Consider the following 20,977-nt stretch of genomic DNA (forward strand, 5'->3'; position numbering starts at 1 on the left):
TAACGAACTTGAAAGACAATTAATGTAAATTAGAAAAACTACTTTACTAAGTTATTAATAGAGAAAAAACATGAATTACTCAGCATTTCTACTGAATAATAGTATACGCTGTTAATCCTTTTTGTAAATATAAGATGTAAACAGAGTTAAAAAAATAACTCCTTCAGGCACCCCTTTTCTGGGACAATAAACGCGGTCTAGGCTATCAAATTTAAATATGAACGGAAAATCAATGAAGGCTGCAGTGGTCCACGATTTACCTCCGATTTAAAGGAAACACCCCTTTACGGCAGGTGAATTTCGAAAAGCTATAAATCTTTGATAGTTTACAGCAGTCCATGTGGAGTTTTAAGTATTAGTGATTATATTATAATTGTGCAATGTAATGTACCCCTAGATGTTTGGTGGTGTTGAAATGAAACTACAGGTAAGTTTTACCTCTGAAAGAGATATATGTATTGATGCATGAAGATATTTGGCTAAAGTGGTTAAAGGTTGTTAATATTTCTTACATTCAATAAAATCACTGATATGAGAAGAATGTTTGACTATTTACATGTTTATATGCCCAATATTGACAAACTTTATTGCCCCTTTGATATACCTGAGGTCATACGTTTCTTTTTATGAGAAATTGAGGAAAACCTGGCTGTAATTGCTCATTTATCAGAATTATGGTAATCTATGGAGTATTTTTCATAAGTTATTGAATAATTTGTTGGGTGCCTTTCTGAATATTAACTACATTTGAACTCCATTATGAAAATTTATTTTTGTATGACATGATATTCTATAAATTACACTTTGCGTCATCTGTTAGGAAGTCCATTGATTTCTCATAGCTTATTTCTCTCTCTCTCTGGACTGAATTTTCATTCTGATTCCTTTTAAAGCATTCAGATAAAGAATTATCACATGACATATTATCATTCATAAAAGTATCAACATTCTGTAATATGAGATTCAGGTTTGAATAGATTTTGTAATCCTTCAAAAGTAAAGGAATATGTATTATAGCTGAAGCTATAAGCACTGCCAAGTTCTTTGGTTTCAATATTATAAAACATTACCTGTTTTTGTACTATAGTTTTTGTCATTTTTATCATTTAAAGGAAGTTTTTTCTTTCATTCCTATTGATTTACTGTAAAAACAAGTTCATTGTCCTGATAATTATACCCAAGGGATATATAGGGCCGAGCACTGTGTTATTGACTGGGGTAAATCCATTGTAATTTGGACCAACAATGGAGCTAGGTGTTACAATTGGAATTGTTGTGAACATGAAGTCGATTTTTTAAGGTAAAAAGCTAAAATGGTTTTCCCAATCTTATTTTATTATTTTCTTTGAAGTTCTTATAGCTGAGTAACTAGCTAGTAGCAGGAAGTTTTGCATGACAGTTTATTTTTTGTGTTTAATGTCATTTCTGTCGTGGCTGCTGAAATCAAATTTCGAAATTGAATTCTGGAAATTTGACTTTATATATCTTCCTCATGGAACCTTACTGACAGTCTTACACATCAGTACATGTACATCACAGAAATTTAGATACAGGGTTTTGGGTCTGCATATATGCGGGTAAGTTGTCAGCACATTGAAAAACACTTGAAACTTAAGTGATAAAAAACATATTTAGTAAATATAATGCTTAAAGAGATTAAACATAAATTTTTATCTCATAGAAAACAGGCACATATTTCAAAAAGTTAAATATTTAATAAGGCAGTACTTGTATATGGACAATATGATTCAATATGACTTTAGGAAAGTATCTACAAACATATGTTGTATACTGATAAATGCATGCAATACTTTTACAGTCTGCATCAGGTTAAAATCATGAAAACTTTCTTCTTGCTTCTCAAGTATTTTAATTTAATGGTCATTTTGAAGGTTTGATTTTAATCAGACTGATAAATTTTCATCTACAAAGCAAAATTTCTTGAGCTTTTAGTTTGATAAGCTTTACATGTTGCCTAACAATATTCTTATACACTGATGGAACTCAAAATAACAACTCAAAAACATCATTTTGTCCATCTGTCTGTCTTGTAGAAATCACACTTTTACATAAATAACATATCCATTTCATAAGTCAGGACTACAAGGATATTCTTTAATTGTTAATCTTAATTTTTGCAGTCTGTGTAATAAAATATATACATGCTACAAAATCCATAAAGCCATATTCATGATATATTGTTAGTATTATGCAGTTTGTGCAAAGGTATGACAATCTGTGCCAATTTAATTGGAGAAAAAACCTTATCATAGAACAATTTTAGAAAACATTTTCAATGTACAGTCTGTAGTGATATATTGTATTTTTAAGTTGGCTGAATAATGAAACTCTATAATTAAAAAAAAAATGTAGCATGAATAATAGCTTCCTGGTTCAGAATTAAGTGTTTCTAGTCATGCATCATTAAATGAGCAAGATTTGAGTTTAAAAAAATTCATAATGGTAAATGTTTGAATGTTCTAATAATACATGTATTTTTTCCCAAAATTAATGTAATGTTAATGCTCAAAGGATGATATGTACTTGGTAATTAACACAACTATATTGTTCATCAATGAAATAAAAAAAAAACTCATTTAATACAATTTATGCTTTAAAATTACACATGGTTTTAGGAAGATATTGTCTATTTTGACAAATAAAAAGGGGGAATTAGAATAGAAGAATCCTGCTCAGCCACTGCTGAGTGAAGGCAAAGTAATTTGTGAAAGTGTGTACAGATACCCCCCCCCCCCCCTTTAGCAGAGAATAAAATGTTGCATTAATTTTCAAATAAATAATAATTTCTGTCAAAATACAAATAAATAAAAATAGAGATATTTTAATTTAATGATATACGTGAAAAAATATTTAAAAAAAAAAAAAAAAAAAAAACCAAAACACTGTCCAAAAGTAAAGCTAGAGTTATCTCTCTTGCCCTTGAAAAAAATGTAAACAAAAGATGGCTACTAATAACATAAGTGGAAGTGGTGAGAAGGGATGTGAGGATTTGTGCACTGTGTATCCTGAAGAAAGAATACCGCTGATGTCAGCGGAAGGTAGGAATGTCACGGCAAGCTGACAGTTGTAGATTTTCTCTGTGTTTCCTGTATATTTCCCCCAGTATATGGCCGCGAAAGGTATATATATCAGCTGGTCACCTATAACAGCTGAGATTAGTCAGACGCTATTTGAAGAATTAAAACAGTAATATGTATCGTAAGTAATATACAGTTAATGAAGCAATCATCCAAACTTTCGTGAAAAATTATATATAGATATTATGAATTTGTAGATACAATACTTTTATATAGTAAAATTTACATGTGAATACCCAAGTTGTCACATTTCATGCTAAAAGTATACAGACGTGACAGTAATTCACGTGTATGATCACTCTTCAAATGAATTTTGCCTATCCCAGTAAGGTCATCATAGGGAAAGACATTGTGCAATTTGTAGTGAACTATAAAAATTCTGAAGAATTGTGACATATTATTTCAAAATTCATGCATTTATAACTTAAACAGATTTTTTTAAATGTTTAATTTAAGAATTTGAAATCCTTAAATCCTTTTCAGGAAAAAAATCTTTTCATAACTACCAATATTGGGATATTTATAATTTAATTTATAAATACTTGTATGTTTCTTGTGTCAATATCTGTGATCACAATGCATGTACATGTTTACCATATATATACATGTGAATTGTTTTGTTTAATATTAAATGTCTCATTTTAATTTTCAGAACGCAAGCTTGCAAAGAGAAGGAGACATATTGGAGATGATGTCTCAGTTGCCTCAGATTCTGAAATTATAAGCCATCGTCCTAAGTCTGATGTTCCCCCTGTAGACATCCATAAACTTCGGAAGGAAAGGGATAAAAAGTATCAGTCACAACCTTTAGATTTAATCAGTGATTATCCTTCAGTGGATGTGGAAAGTTTAAAGAAGGACAGTGTCAAAAAATCTTCATCTGCCAGTCCACAGAATGATGCCAGTGAATTAACAGAAGATAAACTCAGGGAAGAGAGACAAATAAAATTCAAATCTCAGCTGGTGGAAATGTCTGATGCCTGGTATCCAGGAATGGAGGATGGAAGGGGGTACCAGCCTAGGGCAGGTCCAAGGGGGGACAGGATGCAATATCAGTCCATGCCTCCACTGGACATAGATGAGGGTTACCAGCCCTCAAGGAGGGAGAATTCCCCCAGAAGGGATAGATACAGACAGTACCAGTCAGGTCCTCCACTTGATATGAGGGACGAACCCCCCATGGATTATGATGGGAGGGATTTCCCTGAAGGAGGCAGGAGGGGGAATGTTCCTGGTCCTTCTAGAGATCAAAGTGATGGGTATTACAGAGGGAGAGATGGACCTAGAAGTGACCAGTTTGGGCCACAAGGAGATAGACTTAGAGATGGTGGAAGAATGTACCAGACTGATAATGTAGATTATAACAGGTAAGGGTGTATTTTGCCATCTTTAATGTTTTTTGAAAAATTATAATGTCACAGTCATACTTATCAAAACAGAGCCACAAAAAAGGGATAGACTGCATGCCCATGCAAGTTTTATTTTCCTACAGTCCTACAGTCTAAAATTTTAGACTCAGGTGATCAATTGTTGTCTCTCATTAAAGTGTTTAATCATCTTTGGTTGTTATGCTAAAACTTTAGTTGTTAGTTTAGTTGTTCATACATAAGATCAAACATTTACTTATCAAAATGTATAGAAACATTACATACAATATCTATGCTTAAGATCCTTTGTTGATTATATAAAGAATAAAAAAATGATTTCCATTTGTAGAAATGACATGGAGAATAACAACATTAGTGGTAGACCAGCAGTAGAATTGTCGGAAGTATTCCCACACATCAACAGTACGGATGGGAAGGGAACGTTAATACGTCATCGTAGAAAGTCCAGCAGGAAATCGGGAATTGGGGAACCAGATTATGATGATGACGACGATGACGGCAAAACATTGCCCAGTCAGAAAGCCATCCAGAGAAATCGCACAAAGTCAATCAAAGTAAGTCATTCAGCATATTGTTATTTAAAGCATACATGAACATCATTCTGTGTTTATCTTAGAGGGAAAAAAATGCACTGTTAGGATATGTAATTTGAATTTTCCTGTTGTGAAAATTTGTTAGATATCATTTGCTGTTTAGAAAAAGAATATATAATTGATTTCATTTTGATTGTAGCTATTTAGTAATATTTTTGGATTGCTGCTCTAATTATCTGGTCAATTTGACTTCACTGATTTAATAAGCTGGTCCTATTGAGAATCACTGATTCAGCCATGAAATTGATTCCTAGCTGGCACTGGACATGAAAATGAACTGCAATAATAATTTATATATGTGAATGAGCATTAAGAATTTTATATGACTTAAGGAAAGAAGAATGGAGCTAGAAGAAGAAAAGAAGTCCCATCCCAGACCAAAGACACTGGCAGAAAAATACAATGAACTTAAGAACAAAGGAACCTTAACTGCGGGGGACGTGGCAACCATAGTCAGGTACAGTGTAGCCAATACCACCAGGGTCCTCTGTATTTCCTTCACCTCCTTTATTTTATATTTTGTGAACAAGGCTAGATCTCTCATTCATTTTTTCCTAACCAAGCTGTTGCTGTCACTGAAAATAATTTAAAGTCTTAAACCTCTTTCATATTTAAAATGTTTTTTTAAACAGGACACTTTATTTTTGTTGAACAGTTTTTCAACTGTAACTTGAATCTGGCTCCTTATCATTATCAGTCTGTTTGTCTGTGTCTTGACAGGATTATGTTCTCAACTAGACTCCATCAGAAAAAGTTATTTTAAGGAATATATTTATAAAGCAAAACTGAATTGGAAGTTTTTTTTTATTTTTTTGTATATGAATGGGAGAACATTATTGATATTACTGTCATTAAATAAAAATGACTGGATCTTTAAGCTTGTGATGTGTAAATTTTCATTTTAAAGGGAGTCAACTCTTACTCGAATGAATAATATAGCATCAGGAGCTGAATCCAAGGTAATACATTAATTATCAAGTTAACAAGGAAATCAGGATTTATGATATAAATGATTAGCATTCAAGATTGATCTGCATATTTTTTTTATATTTTCTTCCTTGATTATGGAATTTGTATTGATTGATTGATATTATATCATTTAAGAAAAAATGTAGATGTTAATCATCATAAAATCTTCCTCCTAAGCTTATTACCTGGTAATCCAAATATTTGCACATTTTATCATTAAAGTGTATCCAGAAAATTGTTTGAAAATTGGAAAAAGACAGTTTTTTCTACAAAAGTATTTTTATGTTCATTTGTCACTTTTTCAGGAATGGCATAAATTCAAACTGAAAAAGAAAGCATTTTTAGATAGATTTACAATTTGGGCTGGAACTTTGAAGGAGGTGGAAGGTTAGTAGGTCAATGTTCTCAACAGAGGGGCACTTAATTAATTACTTTATGTATTACCCTATACAACTGATTGGCTAATAAAGAATGTTTCCACTTAAGCATAGTGCCGTGGCCCCTTTTTCGGACCCATCCAACTTTTTCTAATTAACTCAAATGTTAATTATTTTACACCTAACTCATACTTTGTTGCATTTTGTGGTATATTACTTGCAAAAATTCACATGAAAACGGCGTCTTAGTTTTATAAATGGTAATTTAAAAAGCCATATACTTCGTGTTAATTCCGGAATGTTGCGCTTGTCCGAGTTGGGTTTTAATTGTGTCACATTAATATTCAGTGTAGGCGGGGCATTTCATCGATCGATTGAAACAAAGCATGTAATATTTAGCATGTTATAATGGCTTTTAGAATTTAATGCAAAATACAAACTGTATACAGAAAAAAAAAACACAAAGAATTTTTCAAGGATTACGACATTTTATTTTTTTTTACGAAAGATGGTTCTGGGGGAGGTTCTTTGAGATGTACATATGATCCCTATAAATCCAGATCCCCCATGTTGTAAACTTTTCACACTAAATTAAATAAATTGTATATGAAAACGGTGAAAATCATATTTCAGAAAAACTTCTACATTTTTTAAAAGGTTAGTGCCGTATTGCAATCTTAAACATCTCTCTCTCTCTCTATCTCTCTCTCTCTCTCTCTTTATTCGTACTTCAAACTTGCCACAAATAAGCATTTTTTTCCTTGTGATGCTGCATGTGGTGATATTTTATCACTAAAACAATTTTATTAATTGTATGTGCGATTCTTTTTTTTTTGGGGGGGGGGGGGGGGTAAATGAAGGTGCATATTTTACACCGTGTCCTTATATTTTTACAATCAAAAACACTTTGAGGAATGATGCTACTTCGAAGATGGGAGCTAAATCTTTAACTCGTTGAAAATTAAATCCGAGGACTAAAAATAAAATATAGTTACATTTTTTTTTCCAATTTAATATTCCAGCACCCTATTAAAACACTTGACAAAAAAGAAATAATTCTATGTTGATTGATTAAAAATGTACATGTAACGGTCTAAGTTGTACGCCTTTCGACGGAATTTACAACCACGTGGTTTATCGATTTGTTTTGTATTCACAATGTTACCTGAGTCTACAAATCACGTGAAAAATTGGAATATTAAACAGGTCACAATGAGGTCAATGACATGTAAATACCCGTAAACAGTGAAGAAAACTGTCGGCGTTTTTACCTTTTTTCAAAAATATATAGGAAAATTCTCCCTTAAAAAAATTTCAAAAGTTCTACACCTTTTGAGAAATTTGACAAAGCCATAATTCATCTAGAAATTTATAATGAATAACAATGCTCAGGTATTGCATTGACCCCTCTTACAAAACACTGTCTCGTTCTTCAATATTACTCACTTTTAATCTCTGTAATTTTGCAAAGTTGCGATCTAGACCTTGAAGAATTGTTTCATTATTTTCATTAGGGGCGCAATTTACCGGGGGCCACGTTTACTACACTAAGTGCAATCATTCTTACCATATTACAGAAAATTTAGCTACCTTTGCATTATGCTGGTAATAAATGAATCTTAAAATTGAATAAGTGTTGTGTAGATGTTCTTTAAGAGAATGACAAGGCCATAATTCATCATATTTATATGGGAGCATGCTGTCTGTCTGTAAACTTTTCACATTTTCAACTTTTTCAAGAATCATGACCAAACCCCAAAGCATCCTTGGGTGATGGGGATTCAAGGGGCAAATGAAGGGCCACGCCCTCAAAGTTTTACATAGAAAATATATAGAAAATTCTTTAAAAATCTTCTTCTCAAGAATGACAAAGCCATAATTCATCATATTTATATGGAAGCATGCTCAGGTAGTGTAGATTCAAGTTTGTGCAAATCATGACCCCTCGGGGTAGGGCGGGGCCAAAATGGCCGACCAAAGTTTTACATAGAAATATATAGGAAAATTCTTTAAAAATCTTCTTCCCAAGAATGACAAAGCCATAAATCATCATATTTATATGGAAGCATGCTCAGGTATTGTAGATTCAAGTTTGTTCAAATCATGACCCCCGGGGGTAGGGCAGGGCCAAAATGGCCGACCAAACTTTTACATAGAAATATATAGGAAAATTCTTTAAAAATCTTCTTCTCAAGAATGACAAAGCCATAATTTATCATATTTATATGGAAGCATGCTCAGGTAGTGTAGTTTCAAGTTTGTTCAAATCATGACCCCCGGGGGTAGGGCGGGGCCAAAATGGCCGACCAAAGTTTTACATAGAAATATATAGGAAAATTCTTTAAACATCTTCTTCTCAAGAATGACAAAGCCATAATTCATCATATTCATATGGAAGCATGCTCAAGTAGTGTAGATTCAAATTTGTTCAAATTATGACCCCCCGGGGTAGGGCGGGGCCAAAATGGCCGACCAAAGTTTTTAAAGATACATATAGGAAAATTCTTTAAAAATCATTTTCTAAAAAATAGCAAATCCATGATTGGTCATGGGACTACTTTTGGATTTAAACTTTACAATAAAAAGCCATTTTCTACTTTTTCCTTCCCTTAGTGCTCAGGTGAGCGATGTGGCCCATGGGCCTCTTGTTTTCCAGATTCAATGGTTAAAATAGCTGTATTAAAAACAGATTTCGTTTTTGTAGGTCAGTATGGAACAGCTGTGATGACCTATTTCCGATTCATAAAATGGCTGATGTTTTTGAATATCTACATCATGATTATAATGTTTTGTGTTATAACTGTGCCCTATCTGGCTCTGGGTCCATATAATTTTAATTCATCCCTTTCTGATGCTAATGTATCTGGATATATGGAGGCCATTAATTGTACAACTGAATATGAAGTCTACCACAAAATTCTGATGGACAACGAATCTTTGGGACAACAAGTGCTGGATTTTCTACAAGGCACTGTAAGTTCATTTTGATGTCTGTTTTTCTGCCATGCATATATGATTATATATTAAACTTCAATTTTTCTTTTAAATACAAGTATCATTATTAAAGTAAATGAAAACAAAATACTCTAAAATATGTATGCAGGACTTAAGAATAAGTTTTGAAACACAGAATTTATTCTTGTCAAACTTCAAAAGGTATACTAGGTTATAAAATTACAAACACACACACAAAATAAATTCATTCTGTGCAGTGTGGCAAAAAATAAGAAGAAAATTTTATATGTGGTTCAAAATTAAATATGACGAATTCAAGAGTTGGGCAATAAATTCTTAGCCACTAACTATTTTCACATCTTGTTGATGAGATATTTTTTCCCCACTAGGGCTGGATGGAGAGAAGAGTCTTATTTTATGGAGTTTATTACAATAAAACTTACACGACCAGTGACAATGAGGTCTACACCTACCACATGGGACTGGCCTATATGTTGGCATTTGGAGGATGTTTTTTGATTTCCTTTTTCTTAATTGTTAAAAAGTAAGTACTGATTTATACTATACCTGGAAATACCATGTATAAAGTTAAGATCAACAGTACCACCTAAGTGCTAAAGTTAAAAGACTCAAAAGGTAAAAAATGCTGTGCAAATAACTTAAGTTGGAAATAAGAAAGTTGAAATAAAAGTGAAATTCTAGATAGTTTCTCTTGATCAGAGAGCTACTGTAGAATTTCTCTTTTCTTTGCCTCATGAGATGTTTAAAAGTTGGATTAAATAAAATTGACCTAGATAAAACTCCAATAATGTATTTTAACAATAGAATGAAAAATAGTCATCTGTCTCTTGGCATTAATTAGTTTCTTCTCTTGAATTACTTGTACTGGTTATTGAATGGTTGAGGTCTCTAATGACACATTGTACTTCTATACAGTGCTGCTAAGAATGTAAAAGTGTCTGTGGGTACACAAGAGACAGTAGCTCTTTACTGCAACAAAACTTTTTCCGGATGGGATTTCTGCATCAACAATAAAAAGGCAGCCAAAGTGAAAAGGAAAAACATCTTTACAGATTTAAAGGTATTTTGCATTTTTAGATGACAAAAATCATGAAAAATGACATTTGTTCAACAACAACAACAACAACAATAAAATTGCTTGAAAATTTAAACTCGGCTATTTCTTTTAATGGGTACCTACGGTATGTTGTTTTACATCAGAACAGTGTTATTTGACATCACAGTACATATTGTAGCAACATTTCTTTTAAAATTTTACACAAAGACTTTTTGGACATATGTCGGTCCCTTTAAGCAAGTTAAGATATAATTTCAGAGATTTTATTTCATCTAAATTTTAGATATATTTGTGTATTTTAAGTAACAAATAGAAGTTTTCTGAACTAAATGAGGAAAAAAATTTAAAGTAACCCCCCACCCCACAGGTCCCCACCCCGCCAAAAACGTATTTTTGTCCCCCGCTTTCGCGAAAGCGAGGGGACATTAAATCTCATTCGTCTTCCGTTCTGTCACTCTGTCTGTCATAAAAACTATAACCTTGCCCATAACTTTTGATTTAGTGGAGCTATGACTTTCATATTTCACATGTGTATTCCTTGTGACAAGACCTTTCTTTGGGTACCACCAAATTTGACCTTTTGACCTTGACCTTGGAGTTTGACCCACTTTTACACAAAAATTCCAAACTTTTACTTTGGCCATAACTTTTGAATGGTATCCACTAGGACTTTCATATTGTTTGTGGCAAAACCTTTCATTGGATAACAACAACCTTGAACTTTTGACCTTGACCTTAGAGATTTACGTACTTATAAAAAAAACTTAAACCTTGACCATAATTTTTGAACGGTGAGGACTAAGGCTTTCGTACTTCACTTATGTAATCCTTGTGAGAAGACCTTTCATTGGATACCAATAACTTTTACCCTTTGACCTTGACCCTAGAGTTTTAACTACTTTTAAAAAACTTTAACCTTGGTCACAACTTTTTAACTGTGGATACTAGGACTTTTATATTTCACATATGTATTTCTTGTGGCAAGACATTTCATTGGATACCAACAACCTTGACCTTTTGGCCTTGACCTTGGAGATTTACGTACTTATGAAAAAACTTTAACCTTGGCCATAACTTTTGAACAGTAAAGCCTAGGGCTTTCATACTTCACATATGTAATCCTTGTGAGAAAATCTTTCATTGGATATCAAAAAATTTGACCCTTTGATCTTGACCTTGGACCTACTTTTAAAAAACTTTTTACTTTGGCCATAACTTTTTAACGGTCAGGATTAGGGTTTTCATCCTTCAAAAAAAAATCAACTTCAGTGTTACTTTCTAAATAAATGACATATGACAGGATGTTCATATTACACACAATATGTCATAAAAAATAACATCTCACCCACAAAGACACCGAAAGTGGGGGACCACAATTCTTTGAATTTTTTCATTTTTTTTTTTTTTGTAAATAGGCTGAATTGAGTGATCAGAGAAAGGAATGGGAGAGAGAGCATAGAACTACAGGAGAACTAGTTAAGTTGTACCTACTGCGATTCCTGATCAACATTCTGGTTCTAGCTCTGTTAGGGGGAGCCTTGTATCTCATTGCATTTACCACTGAACAGATGATAGAGGTGAGGGTTATTAACCTTTTAGGACAATTTCAATATAAGTTTAGAAGTAGGGGACATAAGCTGAATTTATTTATCATGGGGACGTATCGCTGTGGCTTACTATGTGCTCACATATGCTTTGGTTCAAGCATTCAGTGTGTCACTGGTTGGCAATTTAGCATGACACAATTAAGGTACGGTATATGTTATTTAAAACATGTCACTACTTATCGAAAGCCCGAAACTTTTAATTAACTGATATAAGCGTTGTTCATAATCACTTTTAATTTTTAAAAGTATTTTATTAGAAAAAGTATGTCAATGCATTGGAAAATATTTAAAGATTTGATTATCTGTGAGAATGATGTGTACAATGAAAACATTTTTTTCCAGCTACAAAATCAGAAAGATCTATCAGAGATTTTGGAATTAGTGGTTCAGTATGTCCCCTTTGTGACTATAACTGTGCTCAATGCTGTACTACCAATCATCTTCCAAAAGCTGGTTCAGTTTGAGGACTACAGATATGAATTTGGATTTAAATTGACTCTAGCTAGGTGAATATATAATTTAATTATTATTGACATGATTCTTGGTGTAATTTTTTTGGCTTGCATTACTCAGACAAAAATGTTTAAGCTAGGTCATAAGTTTTATTCTCTCATATACCTAAGAAATATATCCTCAGTTAGCTGCAGAACTGTAGCTTTCCAAAAAATAATATTGACACACCGGAGAGCTACAGTGCCACCCTTTGAAAAAACTATATATTTATTGCGCACAAAAAAACTGTGCCATTTCTCGATTTAATGATACCCCACGCAACTAGTTGCGGGAGGTATAATGTTTTTGACTGGTCCGTCAGTCAGTCAGTCCGTCAGTCAGTCAGTCAGTCCTCTTTTTTTGTCAGCGCAACTCCTCATAAACCGCTGCACAGAATCGTCAAACTTTGCAGGTATTTAGGACACAATGTGTAGATGTGCATATTACCAGGAAATTCTGATTCCATTGTTTTTTCCGGGAATTTCCACACTTTTAACTTAGGCATTTGGCCATACCTTGAATATAGAGATGAACAGTTTGTCAGCGCAACTCCTCATAAACCGCTGCACAGAATTTCGTCAAACTTTGCAGGTATTTAGAACACAATGTGTAGATGTGCATATTACCAGGAAATTTTTATTCCATTATTTTTTCCGGGAATTTCCGCAGTTTTTAACCTAGGCATTTGGCCATACCTTGAATATAGAGATGAACAGTTTGTCAGCGCAACTCCTCATAAACCGCTGCACAGAATTTCGTCAAACTTTGCAGGTATTTAGGACACAGTGTGATAATGTGCTTATTACCAGGAAATTCTGATTCCATTATTTTTTTCGGGAATTTCCACTCTTTTAAATAAGGCATTTGGCCATACCTTGAATATAGAGATGAACAGTTTGTCAGCGCAACTCCTCATAAACCGCTGCACAGAATTTCGTCAAACTTTGCAGGTATTTAGGACACAGTGTGTAGATGTGCATATTACCAGGAAATTCTGATTCCGTTATTTTTTCCGGGAATTTCTGCACTTTTAACTTAGGCATTTGGCCATACCTTGAATATAGAGCTGAACAGTTTGTCAGCGCAACTCCTCATAAACCGCTGCACAGAATTTCGTTAAACTTTGCAGATATTTAGGACACAATATGTAGATGTGCATATTACCAGGAAATTCTGATTCCTTTATTTTTCCAGGAATTTCCACACTTTCCAACTTAGACTTTTTGGCCATATTTTGAATATAGAGATGAACAGTTTGTTAGCACCACTCCTCTTAAACTGTTGTACATTGTTTCGTCAACTTATGCTTGCCTATTATTCAAGAAAATTTCTCCCCCCCCCCCCCCCCCCCACTTCAAATTAATGTGTGGATTTGTATATTGTCAAGAAATTCTGATTCCATAATTAATCTAGAAACTTCATTCCACATTTAAATGTCCTCATATGCAAGACATTTTGATTTGAAGATTTTTTGCAATTATTGCTCTTTTTGATCTATACTATGTATTTAAAGTGCACTGTGCCTTTCATTATGTGTTTCACCGTCAAGTTATGGGGGAGCGTGGGGTATGTGAGCTAGCTCACTTTTTCTTTCATTCTCTATGTTTTTAAAACTGTCATCTCAAAATATTATGTACTGTGTTCCTTACATATTCTTTCACTGTTTCCACAACAAAAAATACCTTATAATTGTTTTAATAGCCCTCCTGGCCCTGAAATTGATATCATCGAAAATTTCACACATTTTTACTGCACTTTTCGTTTGCAAAATAATTCGATCAAATGCCCTTCGCACAGATGTAAACTACGAGAATACTTGATAGAGGAGTAAGGAATATTTTTAAATCTAGCTTTTTTGCAATTGAGGTCAGAATTGGAAAGAATTTATCCAGAACCAAGCGCTCTTTTTTGTGCACAATAAATATGCAGTTTTTTCAATGGGCGGCACTGTAGCTCTCTGGTCTATCTATTTTTTCAGACAGCTACAGTTCTGCAGCTAGTCTTCAGTGAAAAGGAGTACATTTAATTTGAAAAAATTAAACCTGTGTTATTTTATGTAATTTTAATGAATGAAAATTCCAAGAGATCGAGATAAATCAGTTATCATTTTAGCATTTCACTACTACATGTATGAATGTTTTGAAAAATGTTATATCATGAAATTAAATTTTTTAGAGCCATTTTACTGAGATTAGCCTCCCCCATAGCCTTGATAGCAATTTTATACAAGGAGTTGATAGAGAAGCCAGAGGATAACTCTGTTACAGGAAAATGTGGGAACAAACAATGGGAATCAGATTCAAGTCGTGGGAGGATCATGGTAAGGTTCTACAACACAGCATTGAATAAAATGCCTTTAATCAGAAAGATATAAAAGAAAAATATATTTGGAAGTAATTTTTTTTAACATCATAACATACCAGGCATTTCAATTGCATAGTATTAAAAAAATCACAATATTTGCAGTCAATGAATCAAGGAAAACCTTTAGGTCCTAGTTTTTTGAAATTCAAGTACAATAAAAAATTATTCACTACATGAAATTTTTTTTTGGTCAATTTTTATACAATACGAAATACAGTTACTTAAAGTATAAAACATCTTATAGTTATCTTGTATGTCCATTTTTTTCTTGTGCAGTGTTGGGAGACCTATTTTGGACAACAGTTGTATAAGTTGGTCTTACTGGACTTGATTGTAGAAACTGGAATCATTTTCTTCATGCAGGTCCCCAGGTGGTAAGTTACAAAGGGGATAGTAGTTGAAATAAATCAGCATGTTAATAGATAGACCAACAAATATTTTAAATTTATTTAGTTAGGGATAAAATTAATTTAGCTACCAATACAATGCATATTTTACATATCTCTGATAGGTACAGTTTCCTTTTCCATGTAGCTATTCTACAGGAAAAAAAAAACTTCATTCCAAAAGTTTTGTTAACTTGCCCCTTGATCATATCCATGCCCTCCCTGAACACAACACTTTTTTTTATAACCAAGAAGTGGAAAAAAATCCTAAACACTTAAGATCACCAACATAATTAAAAGAGTCAGATGTTCAAAGTTGAAGATACTTGCATTCTTTAAAATTGCTTTATATATATTATATATATAATTTTCCCTTTATTTCAATAGGTTTTTGTTCAAGAACTATGGCAATTCCAATAAATTGGTGAAATTGGTTGGACCGCAAGAGTTTGATTTACCACAGAGTGTGGTAGATATCATTTACACCCAGAGTATATGTTGGTAAGTACTGTGACAAGCTCAAACAATTTAAGATAGGACATGTACTTAGAAATTTCAAACTGACAGATTCAATTAACATGTAAAAACTTAAGATTAGAAATTTTATTTGTTTGATACTCATTTATATAAAAAAGTTTGAGGAAAGAGTATGTTGTTTACATTGCAGGCTAGGGATGTTTTTTAGCCCTCTCATTCCATTTATGACATTCCTCAAGTGTGCTCTCTTCTTTTGGGTCAAAAAGGTAGGTTTTTTTTTTAATGTGTGTGAACTAAATTGTATAATCTTTCAATCCTGCAACAAAATTTCATTTTTACCAGTATCTTGTATTGAATTCAGTTTGCCGTTCTCAAGATAAATGTTCCCCAGGAACGTCCATTTAAAACATCTGGTTCTAACTCTCTGTTTATGCTGGTGCTGCTCCTGTCTTTTATAATATCTGCTGGCCTGCTGGGATATATGATTGGAAGGTACTCTTGATTTAAAAAAAAGCATTTAAAATGTAAATTGTTCAATGTTATTGTTATCATTCATAGCTGATTATCTTTAATTTTGACCAATGTTTCCATTATCTATATACTTGCAGCATTTCCCCTAGCCAGAGTTGTGGCCCTTTCAGAGTGTACAGTACAAACCAGACTGAGGCTGTAATGTTTGATGTCATCTCTAAGACGGTCGCTAGCTGGCCTGCAGAGGCCAAAGATGTGTTCGAATTTCTAGGAACTGTGGGATTCTTTGTACCTGTGGTTGTTTTGCTTGTGTAAGTACATGTGAATTCTTATTTAATTCTAGAAGGTACCGAAATGTATTCACTTAGATTAATTTTGTTTTAATTTGTTTTACATTCTGTTACATTTAGTTCTTTGTGTAAAATTTCGTGTAAGATTGAAGGGTGGAGTATGGGGACTGTAGGTTTTTTTCTTTATTTAATTTCAATATTGATCTGTTTGTCTGACAACAAGCCCAAGAACTTTTTAACTCCAGGAGAAATGTTTATTGAATTCATATTTGTCAAGCATACTTCACAAATGAACTACCATTTAACCCCAAGGTCAATGGCCCTGAACATAACATTCATCCTTAAAAAATAAATGCAATTTTGGATAATTTGTTTTGAGAAAAACAGGGTGAAGTGTCTTTGCAAAATCACTTTTTAGGAGATTGAACTAATTAGGATTGATAGATTAGATAGAATGTTCTGAGGATAAAATAATATTGTCCCTTTGACTTTGGTGAGGGCCTGTCCACAGACACAGACTTAGTCTAACTAGTACAATACATATACTTTGAAATTTATCATAGTCTTGTTTTTTTTATTAGAAATTTTGCAGTCATGAAAAGTTACAAGTATAGTTGAAAAGAGTCAAACTTGAATACTGAAAAATGGTCATTTATAAAGAGTAAAAATGTGCATTGTATTTGATTCATATTTTTTCTTTCATTTTAGACTGTTGATGTATTATTACTGGTTACGAGGTCAAGGATATAAAAAGACTGAGGAACTTCTACAAAATCAACTGAAAATGGTGAGTAGTATTTGTATGATCAGTGTTAATAGGTGTATATTAATTGGTGCAAGTAAACTTTAGCATTAGGAATTCTATTGATATTGGAAGGAAAATTAGGACACAAAGTAATGTCTTGTTTTATTTCATAGAACTTTTAAGCAAGTTTAAAATTTACTTGTAAAAATGGTTGACAGAATGAAAAATTAATTTGTTCATTTTCAGGAGGGAAGAGATAAAAAATACCTGCTGGACAGGGTAAATGAAGTTGTCAGTCGGAATTCTGATCTGATTACATGATCTGGCATTGTGCTCAACGGCAAACCTCATGTTTTCATACTAGATTCATATGATCAATTGAAGAACTACATACGATAAAGGCATCCCCAGCTTCATAAATGTCAAATTTTGACAATCTCTTGAAATGTACACAATTGTATATGTTGTATAAAGTAAATCTGAATTATGAAAACGCATTACTGATGGAGAAAAAAAAATTGCAATGAATTTATGTATTTGACACATCAAAAACTGAAACAATTTCTGGCTTTTTTTTTTTTTTTTTTAATACTGACTGTGTAATTTTTTTTATGTCACCTCTAACATTAGATATGATGGTGAATGAGCTTTGAAATCTGCATAATTATTTCTTTCTGGCTTATAACATATTTGTCATGACTCAGACTTTATACTAGACAGATTTTTTTTAACACTATATGTATAAGGAGAAATATTTTTTCTGTGTAAATTGCAATACTATATTGACCATTTTGTGTTCTTAATCATTAGAGTTTTAGCTTTTGTTAAAAAGAATAATCGCCATTGTATACCTGAGTACTCAAATTAATCTCCGTCCCTAACAATGAAATCCACAACATACGTTTATTTGTGATGTACAGTTCAATATTGAATATATAAATGTGTAATGTTTACACAGTATTAAATATAAACAATTCTGCAAGACAATCTCATTTTTAAAAATTGAATGTTTACTGTAGCTTATTACTTTTTAAAACTTTACCAAGAACATAAATTGGTGTAGGATAATCCGATAATGAACGGGTTGTCATTTCTGAGCCTTTTGTGTCTATGATTTGGCTTAAGATGATACACTTATGTCTGGTTTTTGCATACCATACATATTGCATTGACTCTTGGGAGTAGGAACCCCCCACCCCTTTTCCTTGTTTTTGTGGTTAACACTCCTTTTCCCCAATTTTTTTTTTTGTGGGAAAAAAGGTACCCCTGATTTAAAAAGAAGAAAATGTAAGGGGCAGCCCCCAAGTGCCTATGATATGTTGTAGTAGGATTTGTTGAGGTGGAATGGTTTAAATATCGAGAAAGGGGGGGGGGGGCTGACTCTAAACATGCAGTCTTACATCACAGAACTAAAACATTGAAATTATTAACCTATACATGTCTTGAGAAGCTAGAACTATTATAAAAAAAAAAAATATATTTGAAAGCATAGCTACTTAGGACCTATAAACAAATACTTTGTAATGCTATGTATATAAATTGCACCAGCATTACTGTATTGTGATATTCAATACAGAGTTTAGTTGATGATTCAACATACAAATCTTTATCTAAGATGGTACTGGTATAAAAACATATACTGAGAGATTACTACTTACCAATTTTTATCAATTTTATTTTCAGCATTGTATTAACGATTGTTGTACTGTCTTTGAAATGTGCCTTTCACATGGCTACATGTGTCTCTCATTGTCTTGAAATTGTCAATGTCTTCCAATGTTATATTGTTACATTACTCATAGAAACCATAAACAGTGTTATATATTGAAGAGTGAAAACGAATGGTTAATATAAAGAAAAAAATGAGTATTCTTTTGTTTTTTATCTTAATTTTATTATTGTGGGTTGTAGTTTATAGCAAAATTGTGTGGTTTTAGAATGCTAGCTGTCAGCTAGTGACACTTGATCTGCATGTGGACATGATAAATTTCATATGTTGAAGGTCAAATTTGGGATTTTGAAGGTCAAGGTCATAATTGAAATTTCATTGTCATATAAACCACCTTTAAATTTCTGTGCGGAAAAAATGGAACCAAATTAATTTCCAACTCCATTGGGCATTATACTTCACAAGTGCAGAATGTTTCAATAATTTTAGAAATCGTTCAAGAATACTCTGACTCGAGACTTTCGAGTATGAATTCAAGAAGGACTTGTATGCTCATTTATTTGCCGCATCGTTTCGCTTTTTGCAAAGGTTCAGAAAAGACTGAATATACAGTAAAGCACAAATATCGAAAGACTTAATCATAGAAATAAGCTCTTCTAATTATCTAATAGTTACATACTTCTTCCTCAGTTAACAATAGGACCAATTTACAATGTATAAGAGAAGTTAATCTGAAGATTTCCTCTCGGCGTATTCTTATCACGTTTTTGAATGAATAGGCAAACGATATTGAAGATGAATCTTCAGTCCTCTATTATCATCCGAGTCTGTAATATGCGTCTAATTTGTTAGTTGTTTTTTCGACATGTTCAGCGTCCGTATTGTCACGGCAGAAATCAACCATGATTATTTTCCCACCTCGAAATCTCGCGAGAATAAAGCGCACATAGAGATCTTTCATTCAAAAACTGGAGTGTTTCTGGCAGACTGTCGTAAAAACTAATTATTTCTTGGCGAAAGACATTGAATAGTCAAGTCCTACAGAACTTCAAAGCAGGATAATCTCCTCGCTGCAAATCGGGCTTAATTGACTTTTATGGGGCCGCTTCGGAGGATAAAAATTTGATATGCAGAACCATTTGATTCGATAGGGGCACACTATCATTCTCACCTATTATAGAGAGTATTACGGAACAACAGAATGCACATTGCATGCTTAAATTGTTTGAGGAATACTATATTAATTTCTGTGCCCCTTTTTTGAAAACAGTTTTTTTTTGATGCTAGAAAACGAATGGATATGCATGTAAGGCTCCATTTTACTTTATAAAATAAACCCTTTCCCTTCAGGTCCCCCAAACAGTGCTAATTTTAATTTTGTATTAATTAACCAAACTCCATTTGTACATTATTGTGTAACGACTTAAAGATAAGTTCTTGCTCTTCCTTCGTCTTATCAGCCACATGTCTTTATATGTATTTTTATATATTAAGAGAAATATCAAGAAATGGTTCTTCTTTTCCCCCCGTTTTGAAGACTGCATAATTAGTAGAACCACGTTTAAAATCTAGAAAAAAGTATGTGTATATAGAATTTCTAAAAACAGGCAAGCTGTTGACAAACAAGTTGATGAAACAAAGATATCGACAGTCTCGTGCAAAGTCGTCATTTCTTAAGTTCTAAGGTCGATACAAGGACAATCTATAATTAGATGCTAGACAACTGCTTTTTTCCCCAGTAAAAATGGAACTCGTAATTATACTTACCTTGTCATTGGTCACTTGCACAGTTTATTTGTTCAGAAATATTCTGATTATACACACAACTCTGAAATTGATATAAAAATTGTCGATTTTCCGATTTACAATGTCTTTGAAGTTTTTGGAGATTAGGTATTCCAACAATCTGTTGGAATTCCAATGGGTACCAATTGCGCCCTGTTTTTAGTAGACCTATGTATGTTTTATATGAAGCAGAATTTATTTCAAAACTTCTACACGAGAAGAAAAAACACTTG

At 32.8% G+C, this 20,977-nt stretch overlaps 1 protein-coding gene across 1 annotated transcript in view; it reads left to right on the top strand.

The window, feature by feature from the left end:
• The window catches only part of LOC134233765 (uncharacterized), a 45,546-nt gene extending 26,396 nt beyond the window's left edge, over positions 1–19,150 (top strand). The window contains 19 exon segments of the mRNA XM_062715767.1: positions 2,920–3,059; positions 3,751–4,465; positions 4,815–5,040; positions 5,412–5,536; positions 5,987–6,038; positions 6,354–6,435; positions 9,130–9,398; positions 9,770–9,924; positions 10,317–10,461; positions 11,874–12,035; positions 12,408–12,571; positions 14,733–14,877; positions 15,198–15,295; positions 15,695–15,808; positions 15,975–16,050; positions 16,146–16,276; positions 16,393–16,566; positions 17,254–17,332; positions 17,537–19,150. Of these exon segments, the coding sequence (XP_062571751.1) occupies positions 2,920–3,059; positions 3,751–4,465; positions 4,815–5,040; positions 5,412–5,536; positions 5,987–6,038; positions 6,354–6,435; positions 9,130–9,398; positions 9,770–9,924; positions 10,317–10,461; positions 11,874–12,035; positions 12,408–12,571; positions 14,733–14,877; positions 15,198–15,295; positions 15,695–15,808; positions 15,975–16,050; positions 16,146–16,276; positions 16,393–16,566; positions 17,254–17,332; positions 17,537–17,611 (3,127 nt within the window). The 3' untranslated portion in view covers positions 17,612–19,150.
• The last annotated feature ends 1,827 nt before the right edge of the window (positions 19,151–20,977 follow it).

Source organism: Saccostrea cucullata, unplaced genomic scaffold (genome assembly GCF_032062105.1).
Source record: "Saccostrea cucullata isolate Sc308-1 unplaced genomic scaffold, CSIRO_AGI_Scuc_v1 ctg484, whole genome shotgun sequence".
In the NCBI taxonomy this organism is placed as follows: Eukaryota; Metazoa; Mollusca; class Bivalvia; order Ostreida; family Ostreidae; genus Saccostrea; species Saccostrea cuccullata.